Source organism: Harmonia axyridis, chromosome 5, assembly GCF_914767665.1.
Source record: "Harmonia axyridis chromosome 5, icHarAxyr1.1, whole genome shotgun sequence".
NCBI lineage: Eukaryota > Metazoa > Arthropoda > Insecta > Coleoptera > Coccinellidae > Harmonia > Harmonia axyridis.
Genome location: NC_059505.1, coordinates 106,740 through 121,387, shown reverse-complemented (window position 1 = coordinate 121,387; position 14,648 = coordinate 106,740). Strand labels below are relative to the sequence as shown.

Here is a 14,648-nt window from a genome sequence, read left to right as displayed (position 1 = left end):
AAATGAAGTGTGAAACCAATGGAAACAATACCATAATTTCGTAAAAAGAAGGGAAAAGGTGGACACACTTCAGTCGCCCTTTTCGTGTAGTAGAATTGAGAACAGTTGCTGATGAAACGGACTTAAGTTGCTTGATAAATTTAAAAAAACCTTAACCAACGGAAGGAAATTCTATAATTTTAGCTGATGATGATGATGATGATACATAGTAATTTCCCAGGATCCAGTACGAACTTTTGATTTGAAATTTTGTAGATTGATTCGATGAATGAATGATGAATTGAAACGTTCTCAGTTCAATATACAGGGTGTATCAGTTTTAATCGTTAAAAATTCAATGGGATATTCTCCTCGTTGTCCTGATTCGGAAAAATGTACCTATATATTATATACCTCTATCTCGATTCCTAAGAGAGATACAGGGTGTTGAAGTTTACAAGAAGAAATCATTTTTATGCAATAGCTTCCATAAAAAAGCTTGAATTCAAACGAAATTTTGCATGCCTACCCTACTCCCTAAGGGCTATTTTATGAAGATATTTTAGATTTTCGGGGAACACCAGTGGCTTGCAATTCGGTCACATCTCAAGTATTTCGAAGAAAAAACTATACCGCTGTTTTTTGAAGGAATGAATGAGGCAATATCGAACTGCTTGTTCATTTTGGAGTATAATTTGCTTCTACAAAACAAAATTAGAAATTGCAGATCAAAAGATTATCAGATTTTCGAAAGACGTGCTAACTCGAAATTGGCTACAAATTCATAATTTAGTCAGCCACGAATTGAATTCGGTAATATCTCGGATATCTTTTGCATTAAGTGAACTAATCTGTCAAACAAACGATCAAATATATTGTTTCAAGTTAATTCTCCGAGATATTACCGAATTCAATTCGTGGCTGACTAAATTATGAATTTGTAGCCAATTTCGAGTTAGCACGTCTTTCGAAAAAACTAATCATCTCTGGATCTGGAATTTCAAATTTTGTTCTGTAAAAGCAAATTATATTCCAAATTGAATAAGCAGTTCGATATTGCTTCATTCATTCCTTCAAAAAAAATAGCGGTATACTTTTGCTTCGAAATACTTGAGATGTAACCGAATTGCACGCCACTATTGTTCCCAGAAAATCGAAAATATCTTCATAAAATAGCCCTTAGGGAGTAGGGAATTTTATTTATCCCCCTATGCCATTTTGCATTCAAATTCCTCAAAAAAACAATAATATTTAACTTACTGTTATCGAAATCGGCCCACGAGTCGTGTGGTTTGATGATGAGCTGATCTCCATTAAGAACAGCGAAACCATAGACGATGTGAGTACATAAATCCGGATCTATGTCACTCGGTAGGTATTTTCCTACTCCTTGCCTGTACCAAGCCCAATTCGTGAAGTAGCAGACCACCTTATATTCCGAATCTCTGTCCACTGTTGCGTCGGTGGTGGTGACACTGGTGACGGTCGATGTTATGGGCTCTACGATCGGAGTGATAACACTAGGAGAGTTTGGACTGTCTGTTGGTCCTTCTTGTGGGAATTCCGGTAATTCGGGTTCGATGGGAATAACTGGTACAGGTACTGGCGTTCCGGAACCCGGATCTGCTAGAACTTGTCTTATGGTGGTCAGAAGAGGGTGTACTCCTTCGCCGCACCTACAAGATAATGTACAAGTTGGTTTTACTCATCATCATATTAGGCCAATTGAAAAGTCCCCGGTCTGATGCACAGCTGGCGGTGCTAGTATTAAACCCATATGATTTTTAGTTAGTACCAACCTTCAAATGATACGTGTCAAAATTTTACAGCAGTCCGACCATTAGTTTGGGAGATATTGCATTGTGAGTGTAGCTACTTTTGTTATTTGAAAAAAGATGAAAAAAAAGAATTTCGTGTGCTGATAAAATATAGCTTTTTGGAGGGAAAAAAATACAGTTGCAGCAAAATCTTGGGTTGATGAAGTGTTTCCGAGGTCTGCAACAGGAAAATCAACCATCATTGATTGGTATGCTAAGTTTAAACGTGGTGAAATGAGCACCGAAGATGGCGAACGCCGTGGACGCCCAAAAGAGGCTGTCACCGACAATTAATCAAAAAAGTTCACAAAATAATTTTGAATGGCCGTAAAGTGAAGTTGATCGAGATAGCTGACTTTGTGAAGATATCATATGAACGTGTACATCATATCATTCACCATTATTTGTACATGAGAAAGCTATGTGCAAAATGGGTGCCGCGCAAGCTCACAATCGATCAAAAGCAACAACGTGTTAATGATTCTGAGCAGTGTTTGAAGCTGTTTAAGTGCAATGAACATGAATTTTTGCGTCGATACGTGACAATGGATGAAACATGGCTCCTTCATTTCACTCCGGAGTCCAATCGACAGTCAGCTGAGTGGACTTCACACGATGAACCGAACCCAAAGCGAGGAAAAACACAACAGTGCGCTGGCAAGGTTATCGCATCAGTATTCTGGGATGCGCAAGGTAAAATATTCATTGAATAGGGCCACACCATCAACAGGGATTATTATCTGGCGTTATTGGGTCGTTTAAAGGATGAAATTGTTAAAAAACGGCCCCATTTGAAGAAAAAAAGGCGGTGCTGTTTTATCAACATAATGCGCCGTGTCACAAATCAATGAAAACAAGAGCAAAATTGCTTTGAATTGCTTCTGCATACAACGTATTCGCAGATCTGGCCCCCAGCGATTTTTTCCAGTTCTCAGATCTCAAAAGAATGCTCGCTGGAAAGAAATTTAGCGCCAGTGAAGAAGCAATCGTCGAAACTGAGGCCTGTTTTGAAGTGAAAGACAAATCGTACTACAAAAATGGTATCGAAAAGTTAGAAGATTGCTGTATCGCAATCGAAGGCAACTATGTTGAATAATAAAATCGAATCTTGCCAAAAAAAAAATGTGTTTTACTATGCTGGACCTGGGACTTTTCAATTGGCCTGTTATATTACTAATTATAATGTTTTATAAACGATTCTTGAACCTCCACAAACTTACCGATTCTTGAAATCGTCCAAATCCAATGCCCATATCATTCCTCCGCCAAGATCCATATCTCTTATAAACTCCGATTTGAGTCGAATCATCTCCTTATCATCGAAAGAGACCCACTGGTTGCCCTTGTAAGCGTACGGTCCGATTCTTCTCTTGGGGTCTTGAACCACCGTCCATCCTTTGTTTTTGATGTTGTCGCAAATCTCGTAATACGCCAAGAAACCGTTGGCTCTGGTGAATTGGCCAGCCTGTCCAGGTCCTGGCGCCATAGCGTTCAATCCGTTTTCACTTTCTTTTGCGAGTTGGAAGGATTGTCCGTAGAGGGGCATTCCCATCACGATCTTCCTCCTTGAGACTCCTTCCGATATCCAATAGTTTATCGTGTAATTCTGCAGGAAAAAACTGTCAATTCTATAACTATAACGTGAAGCTATGCTGAAGATCCGGATATGCAGATTAAACGTAGAATAGCAATGGCCAAGACCACTTTTGCGAAAATGAAGACCTTTTTATGACCACCTTAACCTGAACTTGAGGCAGAGAATGGTCAAGTGATATGTTTGGCCGGTGCTTTTGTATGGTGTCGAAACAGTGACCTTCAAGTTGTCAACATTGAACCGCATTGAAGCATTCGAAATGTGGATACACAGACATATGCTCAAAATTCCCTGGACAGCACACAAAACAAATGAAGAAGTGTTAAGAAGAGCCAACAAGAATAGAGAATTACTTAATGTCATTAAGATATCTTTTTTGGGTCATGTGATGAGAGGAAGTCGCTATCGAATTCTGCAATTGATAATCAGCGGCAAAATAGAAGGAAAGAGGGGTGTAGGAAGAAGGCAAGCCTCCTGGCTCGGAAATATCCGAGAATGGACCGGAATAAGAAATGCAGGTCAGCTTTTGCATATGGCACAGGATCAAGAAGCATTCTCAATGGTGATCCTCAACGTCAAACAAAACTGACAAGGCACATGAAGAAGAATGCTGAAGATTCAACGGAAGTTGCTATATCAAGGCAGAGAAAATTTCAAAAACAAATTCCGCAAGATATCAAATGAAGAGTAGCAATTTCTACAAATTTTGAAGAAGTTGGACCAAATTTGGATGCAATTAAGAGAGTAAATACCATAATTAAACTCTAGTTTTTGCAATTCATTCCTTTTGATTCTGAAATTCATTGATTGGATACACAGAAGAAGAGATATACTCACAGCATTGAAGTAAGCTACGTCATCTTCTGGGTGGTAATACAGAGGCGCCACGTGTCCAGTCTTCTTGTCCCACTGTCCATGATAATCGTATGTCATTACTGCCACCCAATCAAGGTCTCTTCCTATGGCCTCAACAGCGTATCCAGCATCAATTACAGTCTTACTTGGAGAAACGGCAGCTGATAATAGAAGACCTTTAGGTCTGAAGGCTTGTTTCAGTTCTCGAACCCAATCTGCGAATGCAGCCTTGTCGGAGTCTGGACCTTTGTTACAATCAACCTAGAAAGAAGAACACAGAATTTGACAGCTGTTGGACTATTAATTAGGAAAATATAGAATTTTGCGTGAATTTACTTTGGTCAATTAGAAAAAAATTGATAAAGAGAAATAATGTGCAACTTTCTCTCGTTCTCAGACTTTAAGAGAATACTCGCTGGATGAAGAGATAATCGCCGAAGCTGAGTCCTATTTTGAGGCTAAAGACAAAGCGTACTATAAATCGAAAAATTGAGAGACTTCTATTATCGTTGTATCGCTCTCGGAGGCAACAATTTTGAATAACAAAATTAAGAATTATGAAAAAATATATACCTACAAACTTTCCAACCAACTATTACTAATACAGGGTGTATCAGTTTTAATCGCTGTTTTTTTGAAGGAATATATGAAGCAATATCGAACAGCTTGTTCAATTTGGAGTATCATTTGCTTGTACAGAACAAAATTTGAAATTCCAGATCCAGAGATGATTAGTTTATTCGAAAGACGTGCTAACTCGAAATTGGCTACAAATTCATAATTAAGTCAGCCACGAATTGAATTCGGTAATATCTCGGAGAGATATATTGAAAAGAAAGATTTGATTGTTAGTTCGATAGATGCGTGCACTAAATGCAAAAGATATCCGAGATATTACCGAATTCAATTCGTGGATGACTAAATTATGAATTTGTAGCCAATTTCGAGATAGCACGTCTTTCGAAAATCTAATAATCTCTGGATCTGGAATTTCAAATTTTGTTCTATAAAAACAAATTATACTCCAAATTGAACAAGCAGTTCGATATTGCCTCATTCATTCATTCAAAAAAACAGCGGTATACTTTTTTCTTCGAAAAACTTGAGATGTGGCCAAATTGCACGCCACTGATGTTCCCTCAAAAATCTAAAATATCTTCATAAAATAGCCCTTAGGGAGTAGGGTAGGCATGCAAAATTTCGTTTGAATTCAAGCTTTTTTATGGAAGTTATTGCATAAAAATGATTTTTTTCTTGTGAACTTCAACACCCTGTATCTCTGTTAGGGATCGAGATAGAGGTATATAATATACATTTTTCCGAATCAGGACAACGAGGAGAATATCCCATTGAATTTTTAACGATTGAAACTGATACACCCTGCATATCTAGCTTAAATGAAACGCTTGAGAAGCCTGAAATTATATTTACCTGCCAGCATTTCGGATATTCCCAATCCAAATCCAAGCCATCAAAGTTATGCTTCTCCAGGAATTCGAGCACATGCTTGATGAATCTGGCCCTAGCAGCCGGATTATTGACCAATCTCGAATATTTGTCACCTTGCGAGTCGTTCCATCCACCTATGGCCAATGAAACTTTCAAACCCTTAGCTTTGTAAGCAACCACGCGCTCATAGAACTCTGGAAAGCAAACATATTTTGAGGACCTGTATTTAATTTTTGTAATGTGCACTCACTGTTGTCAAAGTCCGCCCAAGAATCGTGCGCTTTGATAATTAAATTCTCGTAATCGAGTACGGCAAAACCATAGACTATATGCGTACACAGGTCAGGATTGATGTCTTCCGGTAAGTATTTACCGACTCCTTGTCTGTACCAAGCCCAGTTGGTGAAGTAACATACAATCTTGAAATACCCAGATTGTGGTTTCAGCAGTTCTTGAACTTCCGGTGCTTGGGTGGATGTAGTGGCAGGAAGGGTTGGTTTCCAGTCCGGGTAAAATCCGGAAGTTGGTTTTTCCGTTGGCATCGTTGGCTTATAGATCGGGTCTACGGGAATAACCGGTTTTTCTCCTGGTTGACTATCGTCGATATCGTTATCTGCTTGGCAGTTGGCGTTGTCTGGCCAATCGCAAAGTTGTTTATCCTACGAAGATTCATTTCGTTATGATTCCATGTTGAAATTAGTAAGATGTAAATTTTATTTTGAAAAATAATTTATTTTGTCGCAGCAACCCAATTACTGGATATTCTACAGGGTTAGAACTATTTAGATAGGGATATCGTTAGGAATACTGGGTGGCTTAAATTAAAAAAAGTTGCCTTATTTAGGGATTGGTGTGAACAATTCTAAAATATTTTCAATGGTTCTCGAGATATCTCAAAAAAACTAAAAACCTATTTTTTTTGTATAACTCATTTGTTGCTTCACGAAATTTCATTATTCAATATAGGGATTCTAATTGTGTCGTCAGATTTTTTCTGTTTTCCATTGTTTCACAAACGCGATAGTCAATTCTTTTTTCTTATGGACGCCATATTGGTTTTTCTTAAGAGATGATAAAAAAAAATTACAAATTCAACAATGTATCACACTCTACAAAATATCGAGTCTAGTTACGCAAATTTGAATTTCCTTTTTATTTTCTGTTTAAATAGTAGGCTGGTGCCAGAATTGTCAAATAACTTGTTACTTCGTTCAGTTGTTATGTGAAACCATCACTTAATTTTTGTAAAAACCTTAATACTGGTTGGTAAGTAACGTCCTATTAATTACATAATCATGCTGATAGCAACACTCTACATCGCGTACAACTGACAATGTCTGTGGAAATTGTTCTACATAATTTACAAAACTTAAGTGATGGTTTCACAAACCAACACATAGACAAAAAAAAAAGGAAGCTTAGATATTTATGAAAATGCACTGACAGAACTCTTCAAATGAAATGGTTATGAAAATACATCGTTATGTCAACATGATAAATGGTTTACGTAGTAGGCTGGAGCAAGAATAGTCAAATATCTAACTCTGTTGACAATTGTTTTATCAACTTATGTAGAACAATAGGACGTTACTCATCAAACAGAATTAAGGTTTTCACAGAAATTGAGCGATGGTTCCACATAACAACTGAATGAATTAAAAAATTTTTTGACAATTCTGACACCATCCTACAACTCAAACAAAAAAAAAAGTTCAAATTTGCGAAGCTGGACTCGATATTTTTGTAGAGTGTGATACATTGTTGAATTTGCAATTTTCTTCTTTATCACCTAATAAGGAGAACCAATATGGCGTCCATAAGAAAAAAAATTGACTAACGCCTCTCTGAAACTATGGAAAATAGAGAAAGACACCATTAGTATCTTTATATTGGATAATGGCTATAAGCCAAATTTCGTGAAGTTATCTCCAAAAACAAATGAGTTATACAGAAAAGAAGTAAATCTCGATGTTCAGTTTTTTCGAGATGTCTCGGGAACAATTCAAGATATTTTAGATCTGTTTATTGGTATAAATAAACTCATCTCTGAATAACGCAACTTTTTTGTAAGTTAAGCCATCCTGTATTTCCAACGGTTTTCTATATCACTTTACTGTTCCTCGAAATAGTTCTAACCCTATATATTTTACCTTGAAACTACACCTAAATGCGATGGAACTTTTCGCATAATACTTGAATTACTTTTGTTTGCAATTAACCAAGAATAAAAATTGAGAGAATGTGAAAACAATAAACTATATCAATCAATAAATTATTTTATTCTTACGTTATTCCAATGTAATCCGGGTGCGCAATCATATATTTCATATTTGCCCCATAGACAGTGCATGTACTTATTACAATCTCCTTTGAGTGGTGCAAATGAATTTCCTGCGCACGTTGAATAAGGATCTGGGCTGATTTCTAAAAACATATAAAAGGATTAAAACGATTTGGTCTCTTTAGGTAGGTGAGAATTAATATGAATTTATTTTAGGTATATTTGATGTTTTTCAGTCGTAATCTAGTCGGTTTTTCAGCTTCTTGTCGTTTCTGGATGTTTTGATGTTAAGAAACCTGGCAGGCAAAATATAATAAAGCTGGAATATACAAGATCTCGTTGACCAATTATGATCACCTCTTCGCGAAATAATCATCAGATTCAACAGTTGTCAATATTCTATGAATTTTCTGCTGAACGCATTCTATCAGTTTCCGCTACGGAGCGGTCGCCATCTTTGGTAGCGAATTTATTTTATGCTACTTTTTGGCAACATGTTGAGTAACTGACAGTTATAACAGTTAGTGATTTTGGGACGAAATTTAAATTTCAAATATAGCAATAATGGAAACTGAAACATATACGTTTATCCACTTTCTGAAATGTTTCCCCTATATTGAAGATTATAAAAGTAATAATACCGAAAGCAAACTTGGAAACAAAAATCGATATTATAACAGAAAATTGTCTTTCATCATAAAGTGATCTCGAAGGACCCACAGAACCTTTTGCTGTCAAGAAAAAGAGCAACCCGTCCAGCAGAGAATACTAACGTTACCAAACTGATATCTATCAGTAGCGGAGCTACTTACGATACCGATCTTTCTGCTGAACGCATTGTTTCGTTGCTTGTGTGTCAAAGGATGACAGCGGCTTTTCAAAATGAAACATCTCATTGGAAAACCCTTAAGTATATGATCTAGAAACCTCTGCAGATACCTTCCTCGGTTACAAGCGAAATTTAAAATTAAAAAACCGACTAGACCTAGGCTGAGAGGCCCGGATTATTCTTACTTTGTTGAAAAATCCGGCCTCGAAAGTGTAAGTATAGGTAAAATGTTATTCCTAATATTTGCACTTACTGTTCATCAAATTCTCCAGATTTGTGAAAGGTTGAGCGTATTTCTTTCTGTTAGCGCACTTGACTTTGAAAGGCCAGTCGCACATCTGCGAGTCCATGTTCCAGTTCAGTCCAGGGGCGCAGCTCTGGACAACCAATTGATTGTTGTCACATACGTAGAAACTGTTGCAACTCTCATGCGGATAATACTGCCCGTTCATGCAAGGTATTTCCGATATTTCTTGCAGCGAAGCTTCCGTACTGAAAACTGGTTTTCTTGTAGTTGTTGTCCACCAGTTTTGTGTAGCCTTTGTTGTTTCCCAATAGTTCTGAGAGGTTTGCCACCAACTTTGGGTTGTTGATGGTGGGTTCCACCAAGACATTGTTGTTGTGGTGGTTCTTTCGGTAGTTGGACGTTTGGTGGTAATGGGTCTTTGTGAGCCTAAAATTGTAGACATACCTCAATACAGAGTGTTCCATCAGTGACGTATTAGGCTACATTCTTAAATTGTTTTAAAATATACAGGGTGTACCAAAAATTTGAAAATGACAAAACATGTTTTACCTTATAGAACACGTTTTGTATTGCATCTTCGGATTTTATTGAATTAATGAACTTAGGTTTGTCCTAGGTTTTATATGCTTAAAACTCATCGTTCTTGAAATTTTGATTTGAACGTGAAGGCTAATGATACCTAGTGTGTCGAAAAAAGGTTGAAAACTTCAACGCTTCACGGTACTATAGCATTGCATCAATAGTGGAACGCATACATTTGTTGTTCAGTAAAGTTGCACGAGAGGTGTATCGATATGAGAGCAATATGATTTGAAAATTATGTTTCTCTATTTCAGTATCGTACTGAGTTCACTATACAGCAGTAAAAACAGTGCTGTAATGAACTCATTACAGCATTGTTTTCAGTTATATTTTTATTTTTGTGGTTGTCTACACAGACTTCCAATCCTATCAAAATTCAACACACGTCAAATTGTCAATATAGGTAATATAATTTGGATTTAGTGAAATGATTTGCGACATTATATTTGCAATTTCTCTTAATTCTGTTAAATCGATTTCGTCTGACAAAATTGACGTGTTTCATGCGTAAATATAAATTATTTCAAAATTCGAAACGTACAATTCAAACTGAAATTCCGTAATCTGTCAATTTTCGTAACAAACACACCAACTGCCAAGATACAATACAATTGTCACTAGGATGTAAAATCTGAATTTTTCATTGAATTTCGACAATATTTCACAAAACTTGACTGAAATAGAGAAAATATCGTCTAATACTCATTGCAGAAGGCAATTCCAACACTCATGATGCGTTCGAATTTCGCATTCGTGTTGGAATTGGAGGCCAGTCTCCAACTTGTTTTAGAATATACTATTGTTTAGTTATTTGAGTATAGTTTCTCACCTTCTTCTTTGCATTTTGCCGAAGCTGGCCAATCACAAATGCCGCGTTCTCTGTTCCAATGCAAACCACCTGCGCAATATTGCCTCTTCAATTCTCCAAGGATACATCTGAAATAGGCGTTACAATTCGCTGGATCCGACAAGTACTGTCCTGATTGACAGGGCTCGGCAGGATGTTCCATATCAGGCATAACTATCACCGGAGTTGGTAGGGTTGTTGATGCCGTAGCTTCAGTAGTAGTAGTTGAAGTTGTGGTTCTTCTAGTTGTGGTTGGCCTCGATGTAGTCGATGACGTTGTCCACCACGTCTGCGAGCTGTGCGATGTTTGCCACCATTGGGTTGTCGACCTGGTGGTAGTCTTCTGCGTGGTTGGCGACATGGTGGTAGACCACCAGGTAACTGGTTTTTTACTCGTCGTGTAATGTCCTTCGTGGTTGTGGCTGGTGGTATATTCAGCTCCACTATCTACCCCAGTGGTTGTGATTGGAGGTGGTGGTGTAGACGGAGGTGTAGGTTGAGTGCAGTCCTCTTGGACGGGACGATCTGATATCAGTCCCAGTTCACGATTTAGCGTTGTCAATAGAGGGAATGTTCCTTCGCAACATGTGTTTGAGAAATCATCTAAATCTATGGTCCAGGCGACTGCTCCGCCGAATCCACTAAGTTTTATATACTTGGCCTGGAATTGTTTATAGTTATAATTTATAATACAAATTCAGAAGGATTGATATTACTAGTTCAAAATTCAAAAACGTGCCACGAAGTGGCGTTGGTGGGCAGAACTGTTTCCCGTATATAAGATGTCTGAAAACATGGTGTATGCACTCGTCAATTTCTGAATGCAATGACATTCGACCAAATTAAAAATATTAGTTCTATTACGTGGCGGCGCCGAAATGTTATACTTGCCATTTCGATCTTTTCTCCGCTGATTTTGATTTGAATTTGATTGTATCAAGTATCAAATCCACAGATGAACTCCAAGGATCAGTTTCCTGTGTATAATAAACGTTTGTAATATGTATTTCATCAACTTCTCATTATAAGAAAAATGTGCTAAAATTTACTGTGGCGAAAGGAAATATAAAAGCCCACTAATGACAGGAAAAATACGATAGCACTAAAGGTTTTCAAAATTTTTTCATGTAAGGCCCCGATCCAAGAAAACAAAGGTAAGTAAATTTTAATGAACTAGTGCTAAATTATATCTTGTATAATTGAAATAGCATCGTGTCCAAAGAAAAGTGCAAGGAATGATCATCTTGCGAATATTTCTATTTCTTAGGAGTTTTCAAGAAGAAAACAGTGAAAAGATATCTCCATTTGGTACATCTGCAGTGAAATATACTCAAAACGTTCACTAGAATAGTTTTAAATATTTGAAATAACAAGAATCTGTCATAATTTGTTAATAGCGCTACCTACAGTTGACATAACGAAGCTTAACTAATATTCTCAAATTTGGCAAAACAAAATCTAATCAGTGCATTCACCAGGTTTTTAGACAGCCGTATCACAAATTTGAGAGATAATAGATGAATTAGTGATAGGAGAATTCGTTCTGATACAAGATGAAATAAGAGAAAACAATAATCTTGTATGGAACCACTTGAAGAGAAAATGTTTAATTTTATAGCAGGTGATGCAAAGTTTATGCCACAGGATGTTGGACAAGCCTTCATAGATGTGTGTAAGGAATGTGGTAATATGACAGATAATGAAGCAGAAAATTTTATCAGTAGTATGGAAAGATTAACAGCATAAAGGTAATAATGAAATATAACCATGAAATCTGTGTGAAACTGAGATATTCCCCCACGATTTTGTTTTATAAATTATTTCAGAATGAAATGATTAGCCACAGAATTGGAAAAGAATGGATTTCAAAATAATTTCTAGATTCGAACTCACCTTTTCTCTGACTGATTGTGGGTTCTCGAATCCCACCCATTGATTCTTTTTGTAAGCGTAAGGTCCTGTTGTTCCTGTCGGCTCCTTGGTAATAATCCATCTTTTGTTGCGTATCCTGTTGCATATTTCGTAGTAGGCCAGCATTCCTGGTTGCTTCGTATATTCGCCGGGTTCTCCTGGACCTATTGATTGAGCTCCTTGTGCGTAATCGCCAGCTTGAGCTAGAGTGAATGTTTGACCGTAGAACGGAATTCCCATCAGCAGTTTTCTTCTTGGAGCTCCTTTCGATGCCAAATACTCCATGGTGAAGTTCTGAGGAAAAATTATTATCGTCAATATATTTACGTAAATATGAGCTTATACAGGGTGACCCATTTTGAAAGATCCACTGAAATTCTTCAAATTGAAGTTCAATTAAAGTCTTCAGGGGGACATTTGATGTGACTTTGGAGTAGGACTTCATTCTCATTTTAAGGGCAAGTGGATTTTTTTGAATACGGAATAAACATTTTCCTTTGGAGAACATTATTGAACAACTAAAATAATTAGGTCTCCTTATTTTCTTCCTTGAAATTAATTTTACTGGAGCTATGAATGGTTTCATGCTCAAGATTGTACTTCAAAATCATTTCCCATAGAATCATTCATTTTTATATTTCGAATAATCATATCCAAAAATAAAAAGTATATTGTGCAACAACAGGAGAAAATCCAACATTTCTCGCGAGTGTGGAAACACACGCAAACACACGAGCGAGAAAAGGACTTTTTCTACAACTGCTATGAAAAGTAGCGTATTCTTCATAGCTTAATCAATTTCAATGTATGTATTGCTGATACTTGGGAAATTTTATTTCTCACGGCACTTTGCCCACACCTCGCTTGGTAGACCAATAAAATTGGGCTTTCGAGTCGTTTCTATGGAAACGCAATAAATTAGCACATACTGTCAACGAAGGCCATTTCGATTTGAATCAAGTCCATTACTTGAATTATTAAAATTTGTGCAGTTGTAGGAAAAGTATAGTGTGCAACATGTGGAGAAAGTCAAGTTCAAATCAAAATGGCCTTCGTTGACAGTATGTGCTAATTTATTGCGTTTCCATAGAAACGACTCAGAAGCCCAATTTCATTGGTCTACCAAGCGAGGTGTGGGCAAAGTGCCGTGAGAAATAATATTTCCCACACTATGAGCAATACTTACATTGAAATTGATTAAACTATGAAGAATACTCTACCTTTCATGGCAGTTATAGGAAAACTAGTTTTTTTTCTTAAAAGTTTATCGACCGCACAAATAAGTTGACAATGGTATGATAAAATATCAACGCAAGCCGAATTTTGAAATTGTTATCACTTCAAACAGATGTTGCGTAGATTAAGATAAATTTCTTCATTATTTTGACGCTTTTAGCAACCATCTAAAGCTTTGAATAGAAGAAAAAAAATGTGCATTGCTAATGGAATTGAAAACTTACACTATTATATTGAGAATATCTGTCTCCTGGTCTGTGGAATAAGGGACTGACATGCCCAGTTTGTCCCTCCCACGCGCCATGGTAATCATAAGTCATCACCGACAGGAAATCCAAATTTTTTCCAAGATTAGGTAGATCGTAGGCAACATCTATCACCTCCTTATAACCAGAAATGGCTGCAGCTAATACCAATGGTGGATCTACTTTGTCGAACTCCGTTCTCAACTCCTACAATTGAAACGAGAATAATTACCGAATGTATCATTTGAATATAAAATCTAACTTACACTTATAAGTTTACTGAAATTCGGTTTATCCGTAGCAGGTCCTTTATTGCAATTACTTTGCCAACAAACTGGATAATTCCAATCGAAATGTAAACCCTTGAATCCATATTTCTTCAAAAAATCTAGGGCAGCTATCACGAATTTCCTCCTGGATGAGGCGCTACTGACTAATTTTGAGTATTTGCCTCCTGAGGAATCTGTCCAACCCCCAAGCGATAAAAGAGGTATGGTATCCTTCAGCGATGTAACCCTCTGGTATAAATCTGAGAAAATTTAAAATGAAATGTGAGAATAAATCAAGAGGAACTTCAACTCACTGTTATCGAAGTCAGCCCAAGGATCAAAAGCCTTCATGATTAAACTCTCGGGGTCCAAACTGGCGAAAGCATAAACAACATAGGTACAAAGCTGTTGATCAACATTTTCGGGTACGAATTTTCCTGACGATTTTCTATAGAATGCCCAGTTGGTGAGATAGCAAACCACCTGAAATGATGAAAAATCAAGTGT

At 37.0% G+C, this 14,648-nt stretch overlaps 1 protein-coding gene across 2 annotated transcripts in view; it reads right to left on the bottom strand.

Annotated features, from left to right (window-relative positions):
- LOC123681326 (probable chitinase 10) overlaps window positions 1–14,648 on the bottom strand; it is a 40,798-nt gene that overhangs the window by 7,788 nt on the left and 18,362 nt on the right. For both annotated transcript variants that reach the window (XM_045619663.1, XM_045619665.1), the window contains exons 10-21: window positions 14,456–14,624; window positions 14,139–14,401; window positions 13,852–14,079; window positions 12,374–12,685; window positions 10,463–11,141; window positions 9,058–9,477; window positions 7,982–8,118; window positions 5,945–6,353; window positions 5,677–5,888; window positions 4,228–4,506; window positions 3,017–3,402; window positions 1,240–1,655 (exon numbers count right to left, since the gene is read on the bottom strand). In XM_045619663.1, the coding sequence (XP_045475619.1) occupies window positions 1,240–1,655; window positions 3,017–3,402; window positions 4,228–4,506; window positions 5,677–5,888; window positions 5,945–6,353; window positions 7,982–8,118; window positions 9,058–9,477; window positions 10,463–11,141; window positions 12,374–12,685; window positions 13,852–14,079; window positions 14,139–14,401; window positions 14,456–14,624 (3,910 nt within the window). The remainder of the gene's footprint in view (window positions 1–1,239; window positions 1,656–3,016; window positions 3,403–4,227; window positions 4,507–5,676; window positions 5,889–5,944; window positions 6,354–7,981; window positions 8,119–9,057; window positions 9,478–10,462; window positions 11,142–12,373; window positions 12,686–13,851; window positions 14,080–14,138; window positions 14,402–14,455; window positions 14,625–14,648) is intronic.